General features: G+C 38.1%; 1 protein-coding gene across 3 annotated transcripts in view; it reads right to left on the bottom strand.

Annotated features, from left to right (window-relative positions):
* Window positions 1-22,260, bottom strand: part of col27a1b (collagen, type XXVII, alpha 1b) — a 121,184-nt gene that overhangs the window by 66,248 nt on the left and 32,676 nt on the right. For all 3 annotated transcript variants that reach the window (XR_007040580.1, XM_047381032.1, XM_047381033.1), the window contains 8 exons: window positions 18,765-18,818; window positions 18,620-18,673; window positions 8,692-8,736; window positions 7,117-7,170; window positions 5,959-6,003; window positions 3,595-3,648; window positions 3,009-3,053; window positions 215-268 (listed from right to left, as the gene is read on the bottom strand). Coding sequence is in view for 2 of the 3 variants with exons in the window: in XM_047381032.1 (XP_047236988.1) it covers window positions 215-268; window positions 3,009-3,053; window positions 3,595-3,648; window positions 5,959-6,003; window positions 7,117-7,170; window positions 8,692-8,736; window positions 18,620-18,673; window positions 18,765-18,818 (405 nt within the window). In the remaining variant the exon portion in view is untranslated. The remainder of the gene's footprint in view (window positions 1-214; window positions 269-3,008; window positions 3,054-3,594; window positions 3,649-5,958; window positions 6,004-7,116; window positions 7,171-8,691; window positions 8,737-18,619; window positions 18,674-18,764; window positions 18,819-22,260) is intronic.

Below are 22,260 nucleotides of genomic sequence, written 5' to 3'. Positions count from 1 at the left end.
ACTCCATTACTCTGCATCTCACAGAAATGATGCAACAGTTAACTTACAGCTACAGTGAACGTGATAAAAAACGTATGTGGATTTTTACATGAAATTAGTTAAATAAAGTATTCCGTGTAATCAGCAGCTGTTGAACTCAAATTTAATCTGTTTTGGGACTAATTTGTTTTTTTTGCCTAAAAGGGATATTTCACTTCAATAAAGTTCTACTTACTGGGTTACCATCAGGTCCAGGAGGTCCCCGTTCTCCAAAGTCACCAGGAAACCCCTAAGAACACATGCAAGCAAAATGGTTAACTAACCAAAGGGGAACTCTGTAACACTACAATGTTTACACACTAAGATTGTTCATTTGAATATTGAATGTATTCAGATATTACATGATTTGCCAGGTAAGTGATTACACCAAACACTTGGGATCAACAAAGTGGCTCCGAGTTTGCAAACTCAAGCCAAGCAAATCCCATTAAATATTCTCTCTGTGCTTTCATTCCTGGGAGATCGTGAGTAAATTCTGCATCCGAGTGTTTTCAATTGACAAGTGTATATGTGTGCGCAGAGCCCCTAAAGCAAAACCCCTAGGACTTGCCTAAATGGCTGAATAAAGCCGCTTTGGACCAGAAACTGCTGACTGTGCCTTTTTTCTGCTTGGTCCTTTGACTTCCGCTATAGAAACAGAACAAGAGGTGTATAATGCAGCCACGAGGCGACACGCTCATATTGTGCTTGTCAGTATGCCCAGGTCAACATGCAACCTGCCACAAACCATGAATCAACACTTGAAAGTAAGTGCTGTGGGGACACAAATGACAGATGGCAGAAAAGAATAGTTCTCCCTCATTCTCTGTCTGCAGACTGTAGGGAGAAAATTTTATGTAATAAGAAGCCAGATGGGAATGCCTTAGTTGCTTTGTTACAACAATTTGACAAATTAATAAAGAGTTACAGTGTGATCATTATTATTTCAACTGATGTCGGGGAAGACAAAAAGAAGTGCAGGTTTTGGCACTATTTTAACACTATGCCATCTAGCAACCAAGGATTTTATGTGATGGATATTAAATGTCCTCACAAATCACCCCAAAAAAAAAGCATTAATCAGAGAATCAGCTAAGAGAACCATTGTAACTCTGGAGGAGCTGCACAGATTCACAGATAAGGTGTGATAATCTCTGCAGGATAACTATTAGGCATGCATTCTATAAATCTGACCTTAAGGGAATGTGGCAAAAGGAAGCTATAAGAAGTCATATTTGCTTTTTCCTACAAGCCATGTAGGGGACATGGCAAATTATTGGAAGCATTTGTTCTGGTCAGATGAGACCAAAGCCACGCTCATTATCCTACATGCAAAACTATGTTATGTGTATCAGAGAAAACTAACTTTGCATCATCCTGAAAACCCAATTGAAGACAAGGATGAAAAGGAATGTCTCAGACATTCAGATGCAAAAAATAGAACGTTCCTACTGCTTTTCAGTTTTACACAACTTTGTGTTTTTATGCATCACATAAAATTCCTTGAAACACACTAATGTTTAATGTTGTAATGTGACAAGGTGTGAAACGTTTTGATAAATGTGAATACTTCTGCAAAGCACTTTAAAAGAATCTAGTTAAGTAATAAATCCTCAACTGACTGCAGATTTTATATGCAACAATAAAATTTCCTTTTTCACATTTTCTAAAAGCATATTTTTCTGAATAAAACAACGTTCCATTTTTATCTCTTTTCTCTTCCACTTTCCTACTGAGTCAGGAAAGAAAAGGAAAATAGCATACTTCACTTTTCACTGCAGAGGAAAAGAAAGCGGCACGCTAAAGGCATTACTATTGTAGGCATACTTTTCAACCTCAATGTCACAGACCACAATTGCGTAACAATATTTGGTAATCATGTACGGCGAAACAGAGCACGGAAAGTATCCCATTTCTACACGTGTCCAAGAGCACATAATTGTTTTTTCCGTGTTAGCCTGGAATAATGGGAAGTTTGCTTCCAGGCAATGATGACACCAGACTTCCTTTTTCTGTGGGTAAAGCCTCAAAAGGACCAAACATATGTGTTACACATCCTATTACCATATCTGTTTAAAGCATTACAAAGCCAGTAATAAGAACACTTTCAAAAATACAAAGTTTCCTAATTAGGGCCAACCACTGAAAATTAGTCATAGAGATCCACTTAAAAATGGGGCAAATCATTCCAGAAACTCAGCAAGAACCGTGATGAACTGCAGATACATGAACCTTCATGATACAATAACTTTCAGGAAGCTATTCAGAGTACAGTTCCTTGCAAATGAATGAACCCATGGAATCTTCATAGAAGAGCTGCACTACACTCAGGTGGACCTTGTTCACAAGCTAAGTGACACCTCAAGGTTGCAATGCATTTCATTTAATGATCTTGAAGTAAAGGGGACTGAATAGAAGTAGGGAACTTCCGAAGGTTGCAATTAATTTTATATAGGGGTAACAGAGTAAAAGGGTCTGCATATGGTCAGATGACCTTTGAAGATTTAATTCAGGGCATCAGTATAATGGAGGCTGAATACAATTATGTGACTTCTGAAGCTTGTACTGAATTTTAGAAAATGGCTGATAATATAATTTTTACACTACTCCAGAATTGTTGATAACTTTGTGTTGGTCTATCACATAAAATCCCATTAAAATATATTATAATATTAAGCTTGTGGTTGTAATTTGAGAAAATGTGAAAAAGTTGAAAAGCTGTCCATACTTTTGTCAGGAACTGTATATATGACTCCTTAAAATAGTTACATTCCCCACAACAAGCCACTGCATTAATATGCAGCTCAGGAAGATTTTCTCCATATTTACTTGAAAAGTCAAAAAGGGATTTAAGAACAAGGAGTCTAAGGAATGGTCTTTGGAAGACTTTCCTGTATCATTACATTACAGTTATATCCCATAGATCACAAACAAAGTCACTGCCACAAGGCTGCCTTAACAATGAGAAGTGTGTTGAGAGAAAACTTTACCGGCCTACCCATCTTGCCCTTCTTCCCATGCACACCAGGAATTCCCTGTAAATGAGACACAAAACAGAGCATAAAGACTCCAAAGGGAAACGAGAATGATATATCTGCATGCTATATAAACTCTTACTCTTGTTTTGTATTTTTTTAAAAGAAATTTGCAACATAGTAGAAGTGATAAAAAATAAGAGGTATCTGCAGATGTAAAAACAATCTGAAAAGATACATTTTACTGCTGCTTTCAGTAATTCTGTCATTATCCCCATCTGGTGAAGTCAAAAAAGTGATAAAGTTCAGCAAAGTCCTGTGTTTCATTTCAGTGGCTTGAAGATCGGTGGGGATTTGATTTAAAGCTGGTTTTCTGTAAATTTAGAACCATCTTCTTCACTCAAGCATTTTCTGTGACTGTATGTGGGCTGTGGTGTAAGACCTGATCCAAACATTATTTAAAGAATACTGGTTTGGTAAAATCTGCCTCAAGTGTCTCATTACTGCAACAATGAAATGTGTTTGTATTTCGTTTTTTGGCCTGTAGACTGTCACAATGCAACCCTGCAGGCAAGCCACTCTCATTGCCACTTATACTTACTCTTTCCCCATCAGGTCCAGGAAAGCCAAAAAGCCCTGGGATGCCAATGTGACCCTGGAGAGATGAATAAAAGATGGAGCAGAAAAATGGCGAAAGAACATATAAATGGAAAAAGAAAAAAAGGTTGATAAAAAGGACACAGTGAAATTGAGGAAAGATAGACATTGTTCAGGACGGTGAGATGTCAGAACAACTAATGCAGATTTCCCTGCCATCTGTTACAGTACTGCCAGGTTTTTGTTACAGGCTGAAGTCTTGTGGAGCCAGGCCTTGAGGTAAGTGTATATGCCCATGGACTGCATGGTGCTGGCTTCCACGATGTAGTCCAAGGGCACATACCCTCGCATCAGGGATCTCTGAAGACCTTTGTGCTAAACCTGACCAGTAGAAAAGGAGAAATGGTAACAGTATTTGGTGTAAAGCCTCGAAGAATAAGGGGGAAGCATAAAAAAGAGTTTGTTATATTTGGTTAACCCTACTTATACTAAGAAAAATAGAAATAATTTCCTTAAAACCAATCTATTATTATCACAGAGACTTTTTGGATGTCAAATTCACACCCTTGACCTTAACATATTTGTATCATTGCAATCATAAACTTTAGTGTATTTTATAACACACACACACACACACCCACACACACACACACACACACACACACACACACACACACACACCAGAGTCAACACTAGATGAAGAAGTCCAAAAATCTTTTGGCCTATGTCTCTATCAGCTTTTACATCTAGAGTCTGAAACCTTTACCCATTCCTCTTTGCAAAATAACTCTAGGTCAGGCAGGTTGGATGGAGAATGTCAGTGAAAAGCAGTTTTCAACTCTTTAGGTTTGGACTCTGACTGGGTCATTGTAACACAAGAACACACTGTCATCTAAACCATTCCTTTGCATCTTCATCTTCACATTGAGTGTTAAAGCCATTGTTGGGGCCATCCATTTTGGTCGCACATTTTGACACACGCAGCTCAACAGACGTCGCAGCTCTGACGTCACCAAGAGTGTAAAACCCAGAGGAGATTAAGTTTCGGTGCCATTTCCAGCCTGTCTCACAGGACAGCGTAACGGAGGCGCATATCTGGAAAGACAAAAGCTCACAGGCAAACTTTTGCTCCACAAGGCCATTCCCGGAAGAGCTTGAAAGCTGAAAATCTGTCTGATACGAGAAGATCAGAGGATTTATTTGCCGATCGAAAACTACGCCACACTCGACGCAGGTGAAACCCACAGAGGTTCTATGTCCAAGGAGATGAGTTTCCCTCCTTGTTAATTCAGTCGACTAAACAGTTCGTCATCTTTTCCCCCCCTGGACGGATGAGAAGTTACCGTTTTTTTTGTTTTCCTTAATTTCGATCACGGACGCGTGATCCCCCCTCCCCTCCCATCCTTTTCTTCAGACCTGATCCATCCTCAACTGGTGGAGAGAAGAAATCAACTTCAAAGTAATTTCGTTCTTTTCATATTAAACCGGATAGGTGCATTTAGAAGTCTGGGCAGGATGAGGCAGTTAAGTTGATGTAGGATCACCAGTAGTTGATCTAATGTATTACCTTGTTGCATGCAATACTGATTGAAGTGTTTTATGCTGAGCTGTGTTTTGATTTGCTGCGCAAGCGCTGCTGGATCGTGCGTGGGTGATTTGATCCCAAATCAGCCAGGAGTTAGAAGTTGGACTTTGAAAAGTTTTTCATTCAAAGCAACTGCGGTCTGGGCCTCGCCCAACCACTCTTTGTTCCAGTTTTATTGCTGGAGATTTTCCACTGAGTTCCCGCCTCAGAGTTTATGACTCTTTGTCAAGATTTGGTGCAATCAGCTGGTTGTGGCTAAAGGGACGTGGCCCCTCGTTTTATCAGCTGATCGCTACAATCAAGACATCAGCACCAGGAGGGTTTATCTTTCCATTTAACCCAAATTACACATTTTGTCCATAAAACTACTGGTTTGATCTTCATAGACACTAAATGCATATATATATTTTTCTTTTATTATCATTGTTAGGTAGTCATTTTTATTCCCTTTGTGTAGAACGGTATTAGTTAGGTGAAGGTTTTTGGACCAGAATAATGATATATCAGGATTATTTGGCTTCAATAAAGCTTCATTCATATATATCTAATCTCAGTGAGGCTTTACCTGGTTGTTTATCAATCTGTGGGTATAATGTAGGAACGCCGGGTAAACAGGCATACAGTAGACATTTTACAGTTTATTCAAATGAGGCATGGCAATTGCATAAAGTACAAACAACCAACCAAGGTTTGTAGTGGTATTTCAGGTTCAGATCAAGCACAGAGTCTGTTTTTTTAAGGGAAAACATCGAAACACTGGAAATCTTTTCAGTATCTACTTACACTGACACCTATTGGTCCAGTTCTTCCTACTGGCCCAGGAAAACCCTAAGGTAAAGTATAAAACATTTTTGTTATTGCAAACAGCGAAAGAGTGAAATTTCACCTGTTGTAATGAAAACAAACCATGATACAAGTAATTAAGCCTGGGAATAAGTGAGAATAAGAATTTAAGCCATTGAAAAATCTTATAAAGGCCCATGACTCCAGTTTCAAGGATTAAACTTCTACAACTATATTACCGAGAAATACAGCAACTTAATCCAACAATCTCTCCGTGCAACTAAAAATATCAACACTAAGCTCAGTACTACATTCCTCAGCAGAGAGCGTCATCATGACGACCAGAAAGCTGTAGTGATTCATAATCTACAAATGGTAGGGGGTGCTAAAACTTAATCCATCACCCATCACTGAGCGTCTACATGGATCTGAATTCTGACATAGAAAGCATGCTAAAGCAGAAAGCGACTTGTGCCCGAACCCTTTCATATCCTCAACAAATTGGGATTGAAAATAAGTGAGAAGTCATCAAGCTGATTTTTATGGTTTAGTTTTTGCTTAAAGCAAATGTATAGGAGCTGTTTAGCTGTACCGCTTGACTTCTTATGTTAAAGACTTCACCAAGAAGTGAGAGAGTGTATAATGCTCACAATTGGGAAGGACAGAAGACGCTTATTTGCACCCAGAGAGCTGTTGCATTAGTCACACTTTTATTACTTTCTTTCCTTCAGGTTAGCACTTACTTTAAAACCTCCTGAACTTGTGAATAATAATGTCAAAGGTTTTAAGAGTGAGATTTCATGCCCAACATTTTGCCCCATACTTTTTTCCTTTCACTGAAACACTGGAAAAAAATTATTTAGAGTTGCTGTGTTATTGTTTATTTTATGTGAGAGGCTGAGTTCAAAATTTTGTTCTTTGTTACCCATATTTTTATTGGTTTGACATGTTTTATGTCATGTTTTACTTCCTTGTCAAAAAAACATTCATTTGAAAAACAAAAAGAAGCAGGAAAATCTCAAAAATAAACACAAATAGATAAAACAATATTTTTTATTCACTGTATCTTTTTACCGTGTGTGTGTGTGTGTGTGTGTGTGTGTGTGTGTGTGCGTTTGGTCATGCTCAATCAGCACCGCAACACCAGATTTACTGCACCTGCCTCCCAGGATAGCCTTTGGCCCCAGGGCTTCCATTATTTCCCTGCTCACCCTGTGAAAACAAAGACAGCATAGAAATCAGAGGTAGAAGAGGACAAGGATCAAGGTGGGCAACTAAAAGAAGAACTATCTGACTGGAAGAAGGACCCAGCATTTTTCTGGAAAAAATATTTTTTATGTGCAGATAGCCTCTTTTGTAGCCTGACTGCAGTAATAGAGGACAAGTAAAGACAGAAATCAAATCTGATTATAAGAGGCACTGTATTTATGTAGCAATAACTGTCAGTTGCACATATAAAAGCATTCATTTTCATGAAGACCTTTTTCTTTACTCAAGTCGATGATGACTAAGAGAGACCACAACAAACATCACCACTCAAACTATTTAATCTTGACAGCAAGTGAGATTATATTGTGGTCAAGTCACATGCTGGCACGACAACTGTGGGAACAGTTTGGCTTTCATACATCTAACGTCATCAATGCACAGTTGAATACATGAATCATTCCTTCCTTGAGGCGAGACCGAAGTAACTATATCCCTCTGAGAGAAATGTTTAATATTACAGACTGTACTGTTTATAAGAAAATCTAAACAAAGTTATTAGAGTCGGTATGCAACAAATTATGTGTTGTTCTTACAGTATAGTCATGGCCAAGCACATTTGTGACATACATTGGCAACATTTATTTCTTTGTAGTTTTAGTGGTATTTAAAACGGAATAATTCATGCATTCAGACACACAAAGATTTTGTTGTATTAAATGGAAGAAATACCATCACGAAAAAAAAAGACAAGCGATAATTTAATAGGGGGTTATTCATGCAGTCTGCAATTCCCAGAAAAGTAACCTCTAAGTTCCAGAAAAATTAATTTAAAAGTAATTTCCTTATAAAGATTCTGTCCCTTAAAGTAGCCTGTATGTTCTGGAAAATAATCTGTAAATCTGTAAAAAGTACTGTGTTCTGTATTGGTATTAAAGATTAAATTTACTTTTTTTTTTTTTGCCAGTGAACATTTGCTACACTTTCAGAATCTGACCTGACACAAGTGACCCTGGCACATCTGGCCAATCCTTATTCACTTGAGTTGGCACCCAATCCAGTTTCATATTAATTAAATTCCTTAATTCCTGCATCCTCTTGCTTCTCTGTCTAGCTCCAAACCCTGTCATAGATCCACAGGTTCTGGAACGCATGTAATGTATTCCACAGTGATTTAGAAATAGGCTAGTAAAAACTTTATTAACATATTTTAAAAAAAACATAAAACATAATTAAACAGGCAGGGTCAAAACTGGCTACAGAAGCACAAAATTTCATTTTTATATCACAACTGTGTCTCTTACAGGCACAGGAAGTATGTTCCAGCAATGGTTTTTTTCTTATTACAGAGAACTTTAATGTACTGAAAAATAAATCTGAAATATCGATAAAAAAATCAAACTGCCGCAATAACCTATTTACATAAGTGTGCACACCCCTTTAACTAATACATTGCTGGAGCACCTTTTGATTCAATTTCAGCATTAATTTAACTGAATTTTGATTTAGGTGAAGGAAAGTACTCACAGGGTCGCCTGGAAGACCAGAAGGACCAGAATAGCCTTTTTGTCCCTGTTGATTGAGAAAACAAGTAGTTCAGTTGTTTGCGAGTCTGACACAGCTTCATTTTTTTTACTAAACTTATGTGAAGTTCAACACTCTATTTTGTAAGTAGACCCATTTCTAATCAATCGTTTTACCATGCTAATGTTAGCCAGAGAAGGCCATATGCTAGTGTAGATTCTCAGTCATCCAGGACATCACAATCCTAAGTGCTTCTCTTATTTCATGCCTTCTACTTCAGTACTTGGCAGAGCAGACCATCAAACCAGAGATCTGGGGTTTCACTAATTACCAAACTTTGACTTAGTTTTGCAGAGGTGTGTCTAAAATCAATGTAGGAGCTTAATCCATATTGTTTTTTTTTCCCAACAATACATTTAAGGGATTAAAAAAAATGAATTATACAACACTAATAGCTTTTTTCATAGGATCTTGCAGTACAGGTCCTTCTCAAAAAAGTAGCATATTGTGATAAAGTTAATTATTTTCCATAATGTCATGATGAAAATTTAACATTCATATATTTTAGATTCATTGCACACTAACTGAAATATTTCAGGTCTTTTATTGTCTTAATACGGATGATTTTGGCATACAGCTCATGAAAACCCAAAATTCCTATCTCACAAAATTAGCATATCATTAAAAGGGTCTCTAAACGAGCTATGAACCTAATCATCTGAATCAACGAGTTAACTCTAAACACCTGCAAAAGATTCCTGAGGCCTTTAAAACTCCCAGCCTGGTTCATCACTCAAAACCCCAATCATGGGTAAGACTGCCGACCTGACTGCTGTCCAGAAGGCCACTATTGACACCCTCAAGCAAGAGGGTAAGACACAGAAAGAAATTTCTGAACAAATAGGCTGTTCCCAGAGTGCTGTATCAAGGCACCTCAGTGGGAAGTCTGTGGGAAGGAAAAAGTGTGGCAGAAAACGCTGCACAACGAGAAGAGGTGACCGGACCCTGAGGAAGATTGTGGAGAAGGGCCGATTCCAGACCTTGGGGGACCTGCGGAAGCAGTGGACTGAGTCTGGAGTAGAAACATCCAGAGCCACCGTGCACAGGCGTGTGCAGGAAATGGGCTACAGGTGCCGCATTCCCCAGACCTGGGCTACAGAGAAGCAGCACTGGACTGTTGCTCAGTGGTCCAAAGTACTTTTTTCAGATGAAAGCAAATTCTGCATGTCATTCGGAAATCAAGGTACCAGAGTCTGGAGGAAGACTGGGGAGAAGGAAATGCCAAAATGCCAGAAGTCCAGTGTCAAGTACCCACAGTCAGTGATGGTCTGGGGTGCCGTGTCAGCTGCTGGTGTTGGTCCACTGTGTTTTATCAAGGGCAGGGTCAATGCAGCTAGCTATCAGGAGATTTTGGAGCACTTCATGCTTCCATCTGCTGAAAAGCTTTATGGAGATGAAGATTTCATTTTTTAGCACGACCTGGCACCTGCTCACAGTGCCAAAACCACTGGTAAATGGTTTACTGACCATGGTATCACTGTGCTCAATTGGCCTGCCAACTCTCCTGACCTGAACCCCATAGAGAATCTGTGGGATATTGTGAAGAGAACGTTGAGAGACTCAAGACCCAACACTCTGGATGAGCTAAAGGCCGTTATCGAAGCATCCTGGGCCTCCATAAGACCTCAGCAGTGCCACAGGCTGATTGCCTCCATGCCACGCCGCATTGAAGCAGTCATTTCTGCCAAAGGATTCCCGACCAAGTATTGAGTGCATAACTGTACATGATTATTTGAAGGTTGACGTTTTTTGTATTAAAAACACTTTTCTTTTATTGGTCGGATGAAATATGCTAATTTTGTGAGATAGGAATTTTGGGTTTTCATGAGCTGTATGCCAAAATCATCCGTATTAAGACAATAAAAGACCTGAAATATTTCAGTTAGTGTGCAATGAATCTAAAATATATGAATGTTAAATTTTCATCATGACATTATGGAAAATAATGAACTTTATCACAATATGCTAATTTTTTGAGAAGGACCTGTATATTACCATGCTTCTTTTGTATTGTATCATTTATGTGGGTTTGCTACAATAAGCAGCCGTGATGCAAAAAGTCAGATTTTTCTGAAAATAAGATTTGTGTTCTGCCAAAATTTGTGTGCCACAGTAAACTTTGCTATGTTTGTAAACAAGTTGTTTAATAATATAAGGAGACTTATATTTATAGGACTGCTCAGGTAAGACAAGCTTAACTGCTGCTAAAGTAATAGACCACTTAACAGTAGTGCTGGCAGTGCAGCCCTAAACAAAGCAGTTATTTACTATTTACACACAAGGCTTAGACTGACTATTTATTTGTAAGCTCAGCTATTGGTGTTGTGTCTGTTTAATAACTGCCACCTCTGACTTCTGTTTAAAATTAATAGAGCCAGTAAACCAATTAAGCAGTAACACCTGACACCCAGAAGGATAGTTAATGGTCATCTTCACACCCTGTGATCACCAGTGAAACTACCAGCTGGTTATAAAACTATTTAATATTCTCCCAATCAAGTCTCACACTAGCAAAGATAGAGATGTGAAATTATCTCTGAGGAATGAAGAAGGCTCCCCTCTCATGTATGAAGTCATTAGCTGCCAGCTGTGTCAGCCTGTCACAGCAGATCGAGTAAACAGCAGGCGGCAAAAGGCTGGAAAAGTGGTATCAGTGTAAACAATTATTTCATACAAAGCACACACTTCTGTCAGCAGGGCATACTAATAAGGATAACAATAAACTGTTCTTCAATGAAAGTACTGTGAGATATGTGGAAGTACTGATTGTAAAGCAGAGTTCAGCTTTAAAAAATGCTTGACTCACTTAGGGGTAGCAGATCTAAACATTAGGAAAATGTAAATAAGTTTAAGAATGTGTAGGAGGGTTGGACTGATGAGTCTATAACTGGTGCTAATTTGTTGTGCAATTTAATTTAAACATGTAAAAGAAGAAGCTCCCTAAGTGCTCCTGTTCTTACCTGGGATTCAGTGTGATACACTATGAAATACGTATCTGTCAGGATCTGTGTGTGCGACTCTTGTTTTTGCTCTTTGTGAGTTCTCTTATCTACAGAGGATCTCTGCTGGGGGCGTAGCTGATCTGTGGCAGGACACCTGGTGGCAATCTTGCTCATCTGCTGCTGTGAATAGAAGGAGCTGCAGGACGATCATTCAGTGCCTGATTATTCCATGCTGTTGGTAGAATTAAACCCAGAATTCATTTTGTAAACCTTCTAGTGATTAGTTAGCTCTCAGTTAGGTCTCACCACTCAGATCCATGCCCTCCAACATCTACCTCCAAACAGGAAGCCAAACTACTTACTTTCAGCCAATCTCCATCAACAATCAGTTGTCCACCTGTCTTCCCTGACTGCCTCTCTCTTCCAGTTGACACTGTACCATCCCCGACCCCCACTTCCTCCCAGTCTAGTCCAGTCAATTGTATATATTGTAAATAAATCCTTTACCTCTTTTCAAGAGTCCTGCTGTTGATTCTCCATTTGAGTGAAGAAATTATCCGCCATGACAGTATCTTGCCTTTTTCATTCAATACATACATTTTTCTTTAATCAAGTGCAGCTCCTATACATGCTATACATTCCTAATATTGTATGTTTTATGGGGAATTTAAACTTGCCAGGTTCCTGTAGAGAGAGAGGTGCATTTTCTTTCAATTAGGCCATCTATGCATGTGCATGAAGGAAAACAGGGAAAGTAGCAAGGTAGTCATGAACAGACACTTATTTTCAAAAGCGTATGCACAGTAGGGCTGCACAAAATAGTCATCCCAATATAATCTGCATTTTGCACAAACAACCTTTTACACACACGCTTACTAATAATGGCAAACAGAGACCAATTAACCTAACACGTTAAACAACTGTGGGAGGAAGGTAGAATACCGACAAACAACATGCAAACTCAATGCGGAAAGACCTCAGGCCAGGATTAGAACCCAGGACCTCTTTGTGACAAAGACAGAAGTCTTTGTTTTCGTTATTACTCATTATTATAACACTGTTTTAACACCTAAAACCAACGGTTTATTATTTCTTTATTTATTGTATATAGTTTTATTCTTTGCAACATTCACCGTCAGTATCCCATATCACACGTTAATATTGTGCAGCTGTAGTGCACAGTTGAATATATACCCATATGTCAGTTAAATCTGGGCAGGCCGATGATATTTGCAGAGTTCTTGTGGACTCTAGTGCCGAGGTACAAATGACCCAATATGTTACACAGGCTTTCAGCTGAGCAGACTGGGAAGTATGAATCTGCCTTAAAATATCATTTTGGATTTATGGGGTTAAACACATTCAGCATTTTTGGAAACATTTGAACTGATTGAGGAGTTATTTCAGACAAACCATAAAGCCAGGTTCAGGCCATATGTCAGTCCACCAGCTTATCTAAATGATTAACTATATCAGTATTTACTCAGCTGATCCCATTCATCACATTCAACAGACACACCACATGCAGGGCAGTTTATATAAGCTGCAAACTGGTCTAATCGTCTGCCTTTGCTCCCAAGTGTCTCGCAGAAGAGGAAGCATATGTCGGGCATACATAGTAACTTCTGGAAGGCCAGGAAGCCCTAAAACACTTGCACCACCAGCTTTTATTCACTCCATATGGTTGTTACAGTCTTTTACAATAAAATTGTGCTGATTAAGAGGTAAGTTTGGTTTGGAAATACTTTGACTTCACAGTGAAAGTTAATATTGATGGACACAGAGGCAGATGTAAAGTCTGAAGCAGAGTGAGAATGACAGGCCAGGAACTGCAAAGAAAAATCACCCTGACAGGTCAATGTCTCATAACGATAGGATCAAAGGTCATTTTAATTTTAGTTACTCACTAAACAATTTTGTACAATACAATGCAATCAGAGCAATTTACAATACACAAATACTCAAAGCATTTGATAAAAGTATAAAAATGTCCAACCCCACTGGGCTTTACTTTTCCTTTTGACACGTATAAGGTCCCCCTCTTGAAAGGAGTCCTTGAGTTGGGAGGTTGTGGGCCCATTTAAACAGCTGCATGACCATTTCTCCTTGATCCCCAAACGAAAAGAGGCACAGTAATCCATCGAAATTGAGGTGCAAGGCCAAAACAAGGAATAGGGCTTGAATTTTTTAAAAGAGCTTATTTTGGAGCAAACGTGTGGCAGAAAATAAAGAAAAAAGTGCTGAAGCCTTTTAGTACAGTGATAATAAATGGACAAGGCTAGCTTTTATTTGTGTTTATAGAGCCTTGCAAAATGATTCATACTAGTTTAACCTATACATAATTTTTTAACTATGAACTTCAGTTTGTTTGTTTGATAGAACACAAAGTAGTGTTGTCATTGCAAAGTAGAGGCAAAATCTAACATTGTTTTCATTTTCATTAAAAATCTGAAAAGGGTGTTTTGCATTTGTATTCACCACATTTTCTCTGATACCCCTAAATCCAATTCAGTGCATACAACTGCCTTTAGAAGTAATATAATTAGTGAACAGAGTCTACCTGTCTGTAATTAAATCTCAGATTAAATCCAGCTGTTCTGTGACAACCTCAGAGGTTTGAGAGAGGCCATTAGTAAACAAACAGCATCGTAGAGACCAATGAACACAGCAGACTGGTAAGGAATAGGGTTGTGGTGAAGTTCAAAGAAGGGTTAGATTATCATGTGCCACCTTGTTCATGGTAACTCTGGAGGAGCTCTAGAGATCCATAGCTGTTGAAGAATCTGTCAACATGACAATTATTAGCAAGTCTGGCCTTTATGAAAAGTGGCAAGAAGAAAGCCAAAGTTGAAAGAAAGTCATGGGATGAAGAAGTTTACCACAAGTGATGAGACACAGCAAATATGTGGAATAAGATGTTCTGGTCAGATGAGACCAAAACTAAACTTTATGACCAACATGCAAAGCATTATACGAGAAGGATTACTAACACTGCACTTCATTATGAACACATCCCCATGTTGAAATATAATGGTGGCAGCATCATGCTGTAAGGATGCTTGCCTTCAGGAGTGACAGGAAACTTGGTCAGACTTGATGGGAAGATGAATGGAGGTAAATACAGGATAATGTTGGAAGAAAACAGGTAAGAGGCTGAAAAAGACTTAACACTTGGCTGGGGGTTCACCTTCCAATAGGAACTCTAAGCATACAGTCAGAGGTACAATTATGAGCTTAATATCAAAGCATATTCATGTGCCCAGGTGGAACAGTCAAAGTCTTGACTTAATTGAGTTTAAAATCTGAGTGAACACTTGAAAACTGATGTTTAGACAATCAAATCTGACTAAGCTTGATCAAGTTTTGCAAACAACAATAGCCAACAACTTCTATTTCTATATATGCAGAGATGGTGGATATATGCATACTGGCTGATCAAATAAAGTCCCTCTAAAACACATCACAATTTGAACTTGAAAAGTTCAAGGACCTGTATGTCGATATGAATCACGATAGAGCAACCCTGCTGTCACCATCTCCCCTGTCTCTGGCAGAAGAAACACTGTCAGACAAATAATGCATTATTCTCTACACAGATTTTTTTTTCATTGTGACACAAAACCCCAGTACCAAGAGGCAGCTCTCTCCCTGTTCTCTTTCATAAATCAATCAGCAAACACAGCTTTGACTCTGCAAAACTAAGGAGGAAAAAATCTGCACACCTCATGAAAAACAAAAAAGAGTTTTATTTTAGTCTGCCAAAATTTGAAGCCGGCTGTGTAAAGGACTCTGTGGTCCAGAATTGGTAATACTCTCCACAGTGTTTGGATTTTACACACACACACACACACACACACACACACACACACACACACACTCATAGACAATCCCCTTCCTATTTTACAGCTCAGACCACTGAATGACTCCCAGGCAACCTTCCCATTGCATCTTTACACGTTTCCCAGAGTGAGAAAAGGCTTTTTCTGGCAGCAGGCCAGTTTCTGAGCAGAAAACTCAGCATAAGAGGTCTATCATACAGCAGTGGGTCAAAGTTTCACTGGCTGTTTTGACAGTTAGAAAGCAAATGTTTGAGTTTCATCTGCCTCTGCTGGATATTCAGCAAAATTCAAATTTATGGTGGACCTTCTGTGCCTAAGAATGATTAAACAAAGAAAATACTGAGAGTAAAAACAGCTGCAAGCAAGGAGGTGTCTGGCGGCCTTACGCAGAGCCAAGTGGATCTGTCTTGTTTTAATTAGCTGGATAAGACACTGAGTCGTAATAGTCCGAATGGTTGTCAGCCTATCCTTGTGCAAAGATGAATTCTTACAGGCTAGCCTGGATTTGCAACAGAAACCCACCCGACAGGATCGTAACAGCAAGAACAAGGTGGTCCGTGTCCTGCAAAGGTCCACACTGACCTTGAATCAGGCAGGAGAAAATCAGCCTTTTCCCATTGATTTATGTTCCATGAGTCATCCCAAGTCAACCCAAGACGTGTTCCTTTTTTTCAAATATATTTGAGCGCTTCCCATTACGTTGCTAAATAGAGGAACCTTTTTACCGTCAGTTCTGTCTGATTACATAACAAACCAATGGAGTTTTCCCTAAGGCATCATTATGCTGAGGATAATTTCAAGTGGTAAGAAAAAGTTTCTCTGTGAAAAAAGTAAGTTAATGACAAAGGTTTTCTCATTTTGTCAGACTTTTTGTTTTAATTAGCACATCGTGGCATCTGAATCCTCACCCCACAATAACCTTTCTATTAATTTCCTTTAATCTTTTTCAGGGTAGACTGACAGCAGCTTTCAAAAGACACAAAGCCTCGAGCGCAATTATAAAGAAGTTTAGTTTCTCCAATAATCATTGATGCTGTTTTGCAAAACATTAGCGTTTCTCTATATTAAACATTTCCCTTCTTCTGTCTCATTTTATTCACTATACCACTGCGTATAAAGACTCTTTCATTTCAATCTTGAGTCTACTGGCCAAAACCCCTAAACGCTTAAAAAGTTCTAACTCTTCACAAGTTTAAGAAGAGTGTATTTTACCAGCTGGGGAAAAGCTGGTAAAGAAGTTTATTCCGATAGGGAGAAAGTGAGTGAGGACGTTTAAAGACTGGATAGAATCAGATGGAAAGTTTTTGAGACTTTTCCGGTTTGACAAGTGTTAAAAAATGAAGTAAGCACTCTACTGTGTAGAAATTTGAATACTGTGTAAAAAATCAAGCTGGCACAACCTCTCACATTTGAATAAAAGCCAGAGATAATGTGAGAGTAAATCCTGTGTTTCCTTGTAAAGAAATCTATTAAAATGAATCATGACAAAATTTTTACTGAAATATTAACTAAACACCATGCATCTAATAAAAAATACATAAAACAAACTCTGACAAATCAAGTATTTATTGCTGCAGAATACATTTTTTATTGATTGCTATGCTAATATTATCCAGATTTATTTCTCTTTTCAAGAATGGATGTTTTGGTCTGTATTTAACTGCCCAAGAGTGCTTAATCCAACATTTCTCAAACTAAATTAAAACAAGTGTAAGATTATTGTATTTGGAAACTGTGCCCTTTTGGATGAATTACTTAATATCCTTTCCCCTCTGCCTGCCCATTGTTCTCCTAAAGTTACAAATGTTAGTGTAAGAGATCTATCAGGTGGAAGTGATTTGTCTTGTTTTGATTATTTAGAGAGAAAACTGGATTTTAATGCCCTATGTCATGTTGATGATATCCAAATTTATTTCTCTTGTAAATCAGATGCTTGTTTCCCCATTTTGGAGGTTCTGTTTAACTGTCTATAAGATGGTTGATTAACACAGAATGTTTTGATATTAGTAAAAACAGGACATATCAAAATATTGTGCTTGAAAAACTGCTTCTTGTTTCCGTACTGTCAAACAATCATGGAATATTTATTGATAAAATGTATTATCAGAATGTTCCAAATAAGAATAGCAAAGGAGTATAGTAACACAGAGACTTTTGCTTTGGTAATTTGTCAATTGTCATTTGTCATTTGCCCTGTTGCTTGACCTGTATAAGAGCACCAAGATCATCCAGCCAGATGCCACTTAGGGTAACTGAAATCTAAATGTAAGCACAGAGGGGATCAGGCTTTTCCTGTGGAGGCCCCACAGACTCTGGAACAACCTGCCAATTGATATTCCCACAAATCAGTCTTTTAAATCCTGTCAGAGAACTCATCTTTGTTTACATCAGCTTTCAATGCGACTTAGGATTGACTCCTAACTGGCATTTTATGTTTTGGTGTCCTTGTTTTCGCTTATTTTAGACAATTTTTCATTTCCTACTATGCATGGTTGAAATACCCAACAGGCATATTCCCTATTGACATTTGTAATTACTGTGATAGACTTGGGGAAAGGCCAGCGATAAAATGAACAAGGCCGTGGAGAACATGCTGCTGCAAACCATCAGTGATAACTCAGCTGAGCCGTAGGGAGAGAAAGTCAAATATTTTACATCATGAGCAGGATCACATCTCCAAATTGAGACGCACTCCATACTTGTCCTGTTTTTCAAAGAACTCTCTAGAGAAGGAGTGACAGCATTTGGAGACAGCATGTAAAATTTTCTCCCAGAATTCCAGATTTCTTTTTTTTGTGAGATGTTTCATCAATTCAGATGCCTGTGATGCTGATGATGTAACATCCAAGACAGCAAATCCTGTTTGAACTCCTCACAGACGTGATTGTTCATATGTTATGATTGCTCAGCTGCCACACAAGCTCGTATGTTTGGCTGGACCCTCTGAACACCACAGTTTGGCTGTGTATGTTCATTTACACTCAACATGCAGAACACCATTAATTTTTATCTATAGACATCAATAGACAGTGATAAATCTTTCATAATCATAAGATCAGTTAACTTTGATTTTTTATTTATTTTTTTTACCTTTCGTCCATCTTGGCCTGGTGGTCCCGGTGAGCCAATCACACCAGGTTCTCCCTGAAAATATCAATCAGGTCACATTTAATCAAATTAAATGCTGAACTAAAATCCATTTAACACGTTTTTTAAAGTTGTTACTAATACATACTTTTTGTCCTTTTGGGGCTTGGCCAGGTGACATTCCAGCATCTCCTTTTTGTCCCTACAACATCAAAAACTAAGAATAAATGATGTTTTCAAAAGTTTGAAAAACTCCTCAACAGGAGCCAGTGATGATTGAATATTCTCTGCATTGCAATAACATTTCTTCAGACAAGGAACAAGAAATTTTGCTCTTTACATTCTATTAACACTATCATAGAGTAATGAGTTAATTCTATTCATTGGGGGAGTCCAGTGGTTGTATTCAAACAAAGGAGCAGTCAGTTTACTCCTTCCTGCAGCTCTGTTTACAACAAGCCAGCAAGAAATGATGGGGAGTAATCGTGCACATTCTTCTCCTTTTTCGGGCAGTGGGAATCCTGTCAGAGCAGTCTGGGTCAGCTTTCGAGGTCCAGTGTTTCTCGTAAAGACACTTTGTAATCTGGGCAATTACAACATCACAGCTCCGAGGAGGACTAGATCATTTCCTGTGTGAGGGCTTATCGCAAATAGAAACATGGATAAAAGTGCTACAGGACTAAGTGAGCTCGACAGAAATCACACAAATGGCCGCAGATGTTCTGGTACAGTTTATGTGATAAACTGAGGGGTGGTGTGGTGCTGTGAGAAATTTCATCAAATCCTGCTGCTAAGGCTCTTCTTCATCAGTGGGTTATTTTTGGCTGAAAAAACTAAAACAGAAATCTCAGTTTATACCAGATAATCCTATCTAAATGTAAATGTTTAATTTGTTCTCTAAAAACACATTACCATTCATGGTCAATGCAGTTGAACTTGTCAAAAGTCTATCAGAATTACATGAATTTAGAGTGAAACCTGGAAGACAAAGTTCTTGTAACTCACCATGTGGTTTTGTTTTTGTGGGTCAGTTTAATAAACCCAGAGCCCTGTGTCCGAGCAGACAGTTTGCAGTTTGAGCCTTGTGTGCAAATAGGTCAAGCAAAGTCAAGCCCAGGTTTTTCAGCTTGGCACTAAGCAAATACACATGTACAAAAAAGGAGCTAATTTTGTTTATATAAGCCCAAAGCAGCTGCTACTTATGTTTTAAAGCTTTTAGAAATCTTTTGAAAAGGAGAAATTGAATGCATTCATATTGATCAATTACAGAATTAAACTATGAACAATTATGCCAAAAGCAGAGTTCTCTTTGTTATAGCAGGCTAAAATATTATAGAGCTAAAAATACTTTTCTGTTGACAGAAGTACAGCTGAAACAAGTTGAGTTCATGCAAATTAGTGAGACAGAAAAACCTAAAACTCCAGTTTCTTGCAGAAAGGAAACAAAGGACCTTTTGAGAGCAGAAAAAGCCAAAGACCACAGAAATACAAAATAAGCAAACACAAACAAACAGTGGAAGACACAAAAAAGACGGAAACTGCTGTATTCTTTCATTTATTTACAATATTTAGTTTATTCTGTTCAGGGATGCTAGACCTGAAAATACCCTTTGTTATCAAAATTATACTGTAAGCAGTAAATTCTATAATAATTCCTTTGAAAAATATAGTTGAAGCATTTTTATAGTCCATACTTTTTTTAATTAGTAACCCACTTATGAATAAATATGCCATGACACGAGAAACATTTCACCCAGTCACTATACAAGAAAAGACAAAACAGACCATTCAAGTTAGGCAGATGTGTGCCAAGAAAAAGCTATAAAAATAACTACTAACCAAAACCTATTCAAAAGTAACGTTTAAAACTGTAACAAACAAGACTAGAAGGATGCACATTTATTTTGCCACCACACATAGTAGGGACGATTATAAGGGAGGATGAGAAAATCCTTTATCTTTACTGTTAGAGAACTGTAAAAAACAAATCATTGGGAAACTATACTTCTGCTGTAAATGATGTATTTGTTTTAAGAGGGATGTTCCAATCCGATCCCAAGTATCAATTTGGGCTCCAGTCAAGGCATTTTTAAATGATAGATATCAACATCTCTAACAAGACTCAAGTCTAAAAACCTGTTTTCCTTTCTGTCTGCATCATGTGACCTTCTATGGTCCCATGGCAGCTCTCTGTGTAGAAGAATGGGCTGCACAGAGCTCAGCTGAAACACTTGTCATTAAGGTTAAGGAAATTCAAAGCAAATAACTAAGTTTTAAAACAAGAGGAAAACTATTTCTGTAAGCTTTATCCATACACAATTAACTGAAAACTTTTTAAAATACTGTATGTAGTCAAATTCTCAATGAGTCTTATCAAAACAGAGAGAAAACATGTTAATATTAGCCCAGTGCTTCTGAAAACTGCTCCACAAGGATATATCTTTTATAAACATTAATGAAGCAATACATGGTGTGTCAGAACCTTTTCGTAGCTTTCTTGACCATCTTGAAGCATGATACTAAAAGTGATCTGCAGAAACTCTGATAAGGTCAATAAATCTGTTACTGTCCAGATAAACTATTAAGAGACTGCAGTGCCCACAGCATTCTTGGTGAGTGAAATAAGTGAAATGCTGATAAAAATGTGTGTTAATAGTGTGTTAATTTATTCCAGCATGAAATTACTGGGTTTTCTAGTATATACAAAACATACATATTATTAACTTTAATGAAGCACTGAATTGCAGGTATAAGAAAATGTTTGAACTTAAATGACTCACATTGGTATTAGTGACAAAATATCCTGTTTGGATAACTCCAAATATAAAACTGTTTGCACATCTTTACCAACGATGTCAGTAATTTTGGAAGGTGCTCTAAAGTTATAATGGGCTATAACTATGCCTTTATTACAGTACCGGGACTTTTGTAAATTAAGAACAGGCAATTTGTATTATAGAAGCTATCATTTGGACTGAAATTTAAACCACAGTGCCTTAACTCCTCAGCATGCTTCGTGTGTCCCCCCCCACCCCCCCCCACCCCCTATCCCCCCCCCCGCCAAATTGCAAAGCTTCATAACATACAAGGACAGCGTAGAACACAATTTTCCTGAAAGAGGAAAATATGGCAGGCAGCCAAGAAGAGAACAAGAATCCAAAAGGGAACAGAGAAAACCTAGAGGTATATAAAAGAGTTTGAGTTGCTGTCGTCAGGTAACAGGTTGTGTCAAGATGAATTAGGAACAAGATAAGGTAGTGATGACTTCTACGGAGAATAGCAGCTAAAAGAGAAGCGAAATTCAGGTACAGATACAAGAAACGAAACAAAATGCTTGAAATCCAACAGAAATTTTCTTAGAACGATGAAAAGATAATAGTTACAATTGCAATTTGCTCTCAGGTTGCCTATATGCAATTTTTGCTAGACCTTTGTGCATTTGATTATTTTAGATGTTTCAAAAGGCGTGATCACAACTCAAAACACACACACACACACACACACACACAACCAAAATAAAGCCACAAATGGACAAAGGACATATTGAATTGGCCTTGTTTATGGCCAACACTAGTAGAACTAATTTAGACCTTAAGTATCTTGATTTTTGCTTTGGTACAGGAAGAAGCTAAACATACACTGAC

The sequence above is a fragment of the Girardinichthys multiradiatus genome, chromosome 12 (assembly GCF_021462225.1).
Source record: "Girardinichthys multiradiatus isolate DD_20200921_A chromosome 12, DD_fGirMul_XY1, whole genome shotgun sequence".
NCBI lineage: Eukaryota > Metazoa > Chordata > Actinopteri > Cyprinodontiformes > Goodeidae > Girardinichthys > Girardinichthys multiradiatus.
The sequence above is the reverse complement of the archived record's forward strand: the minus strand, read 5'-3'. Positions and strand labels throughout refer to the sequence as shown.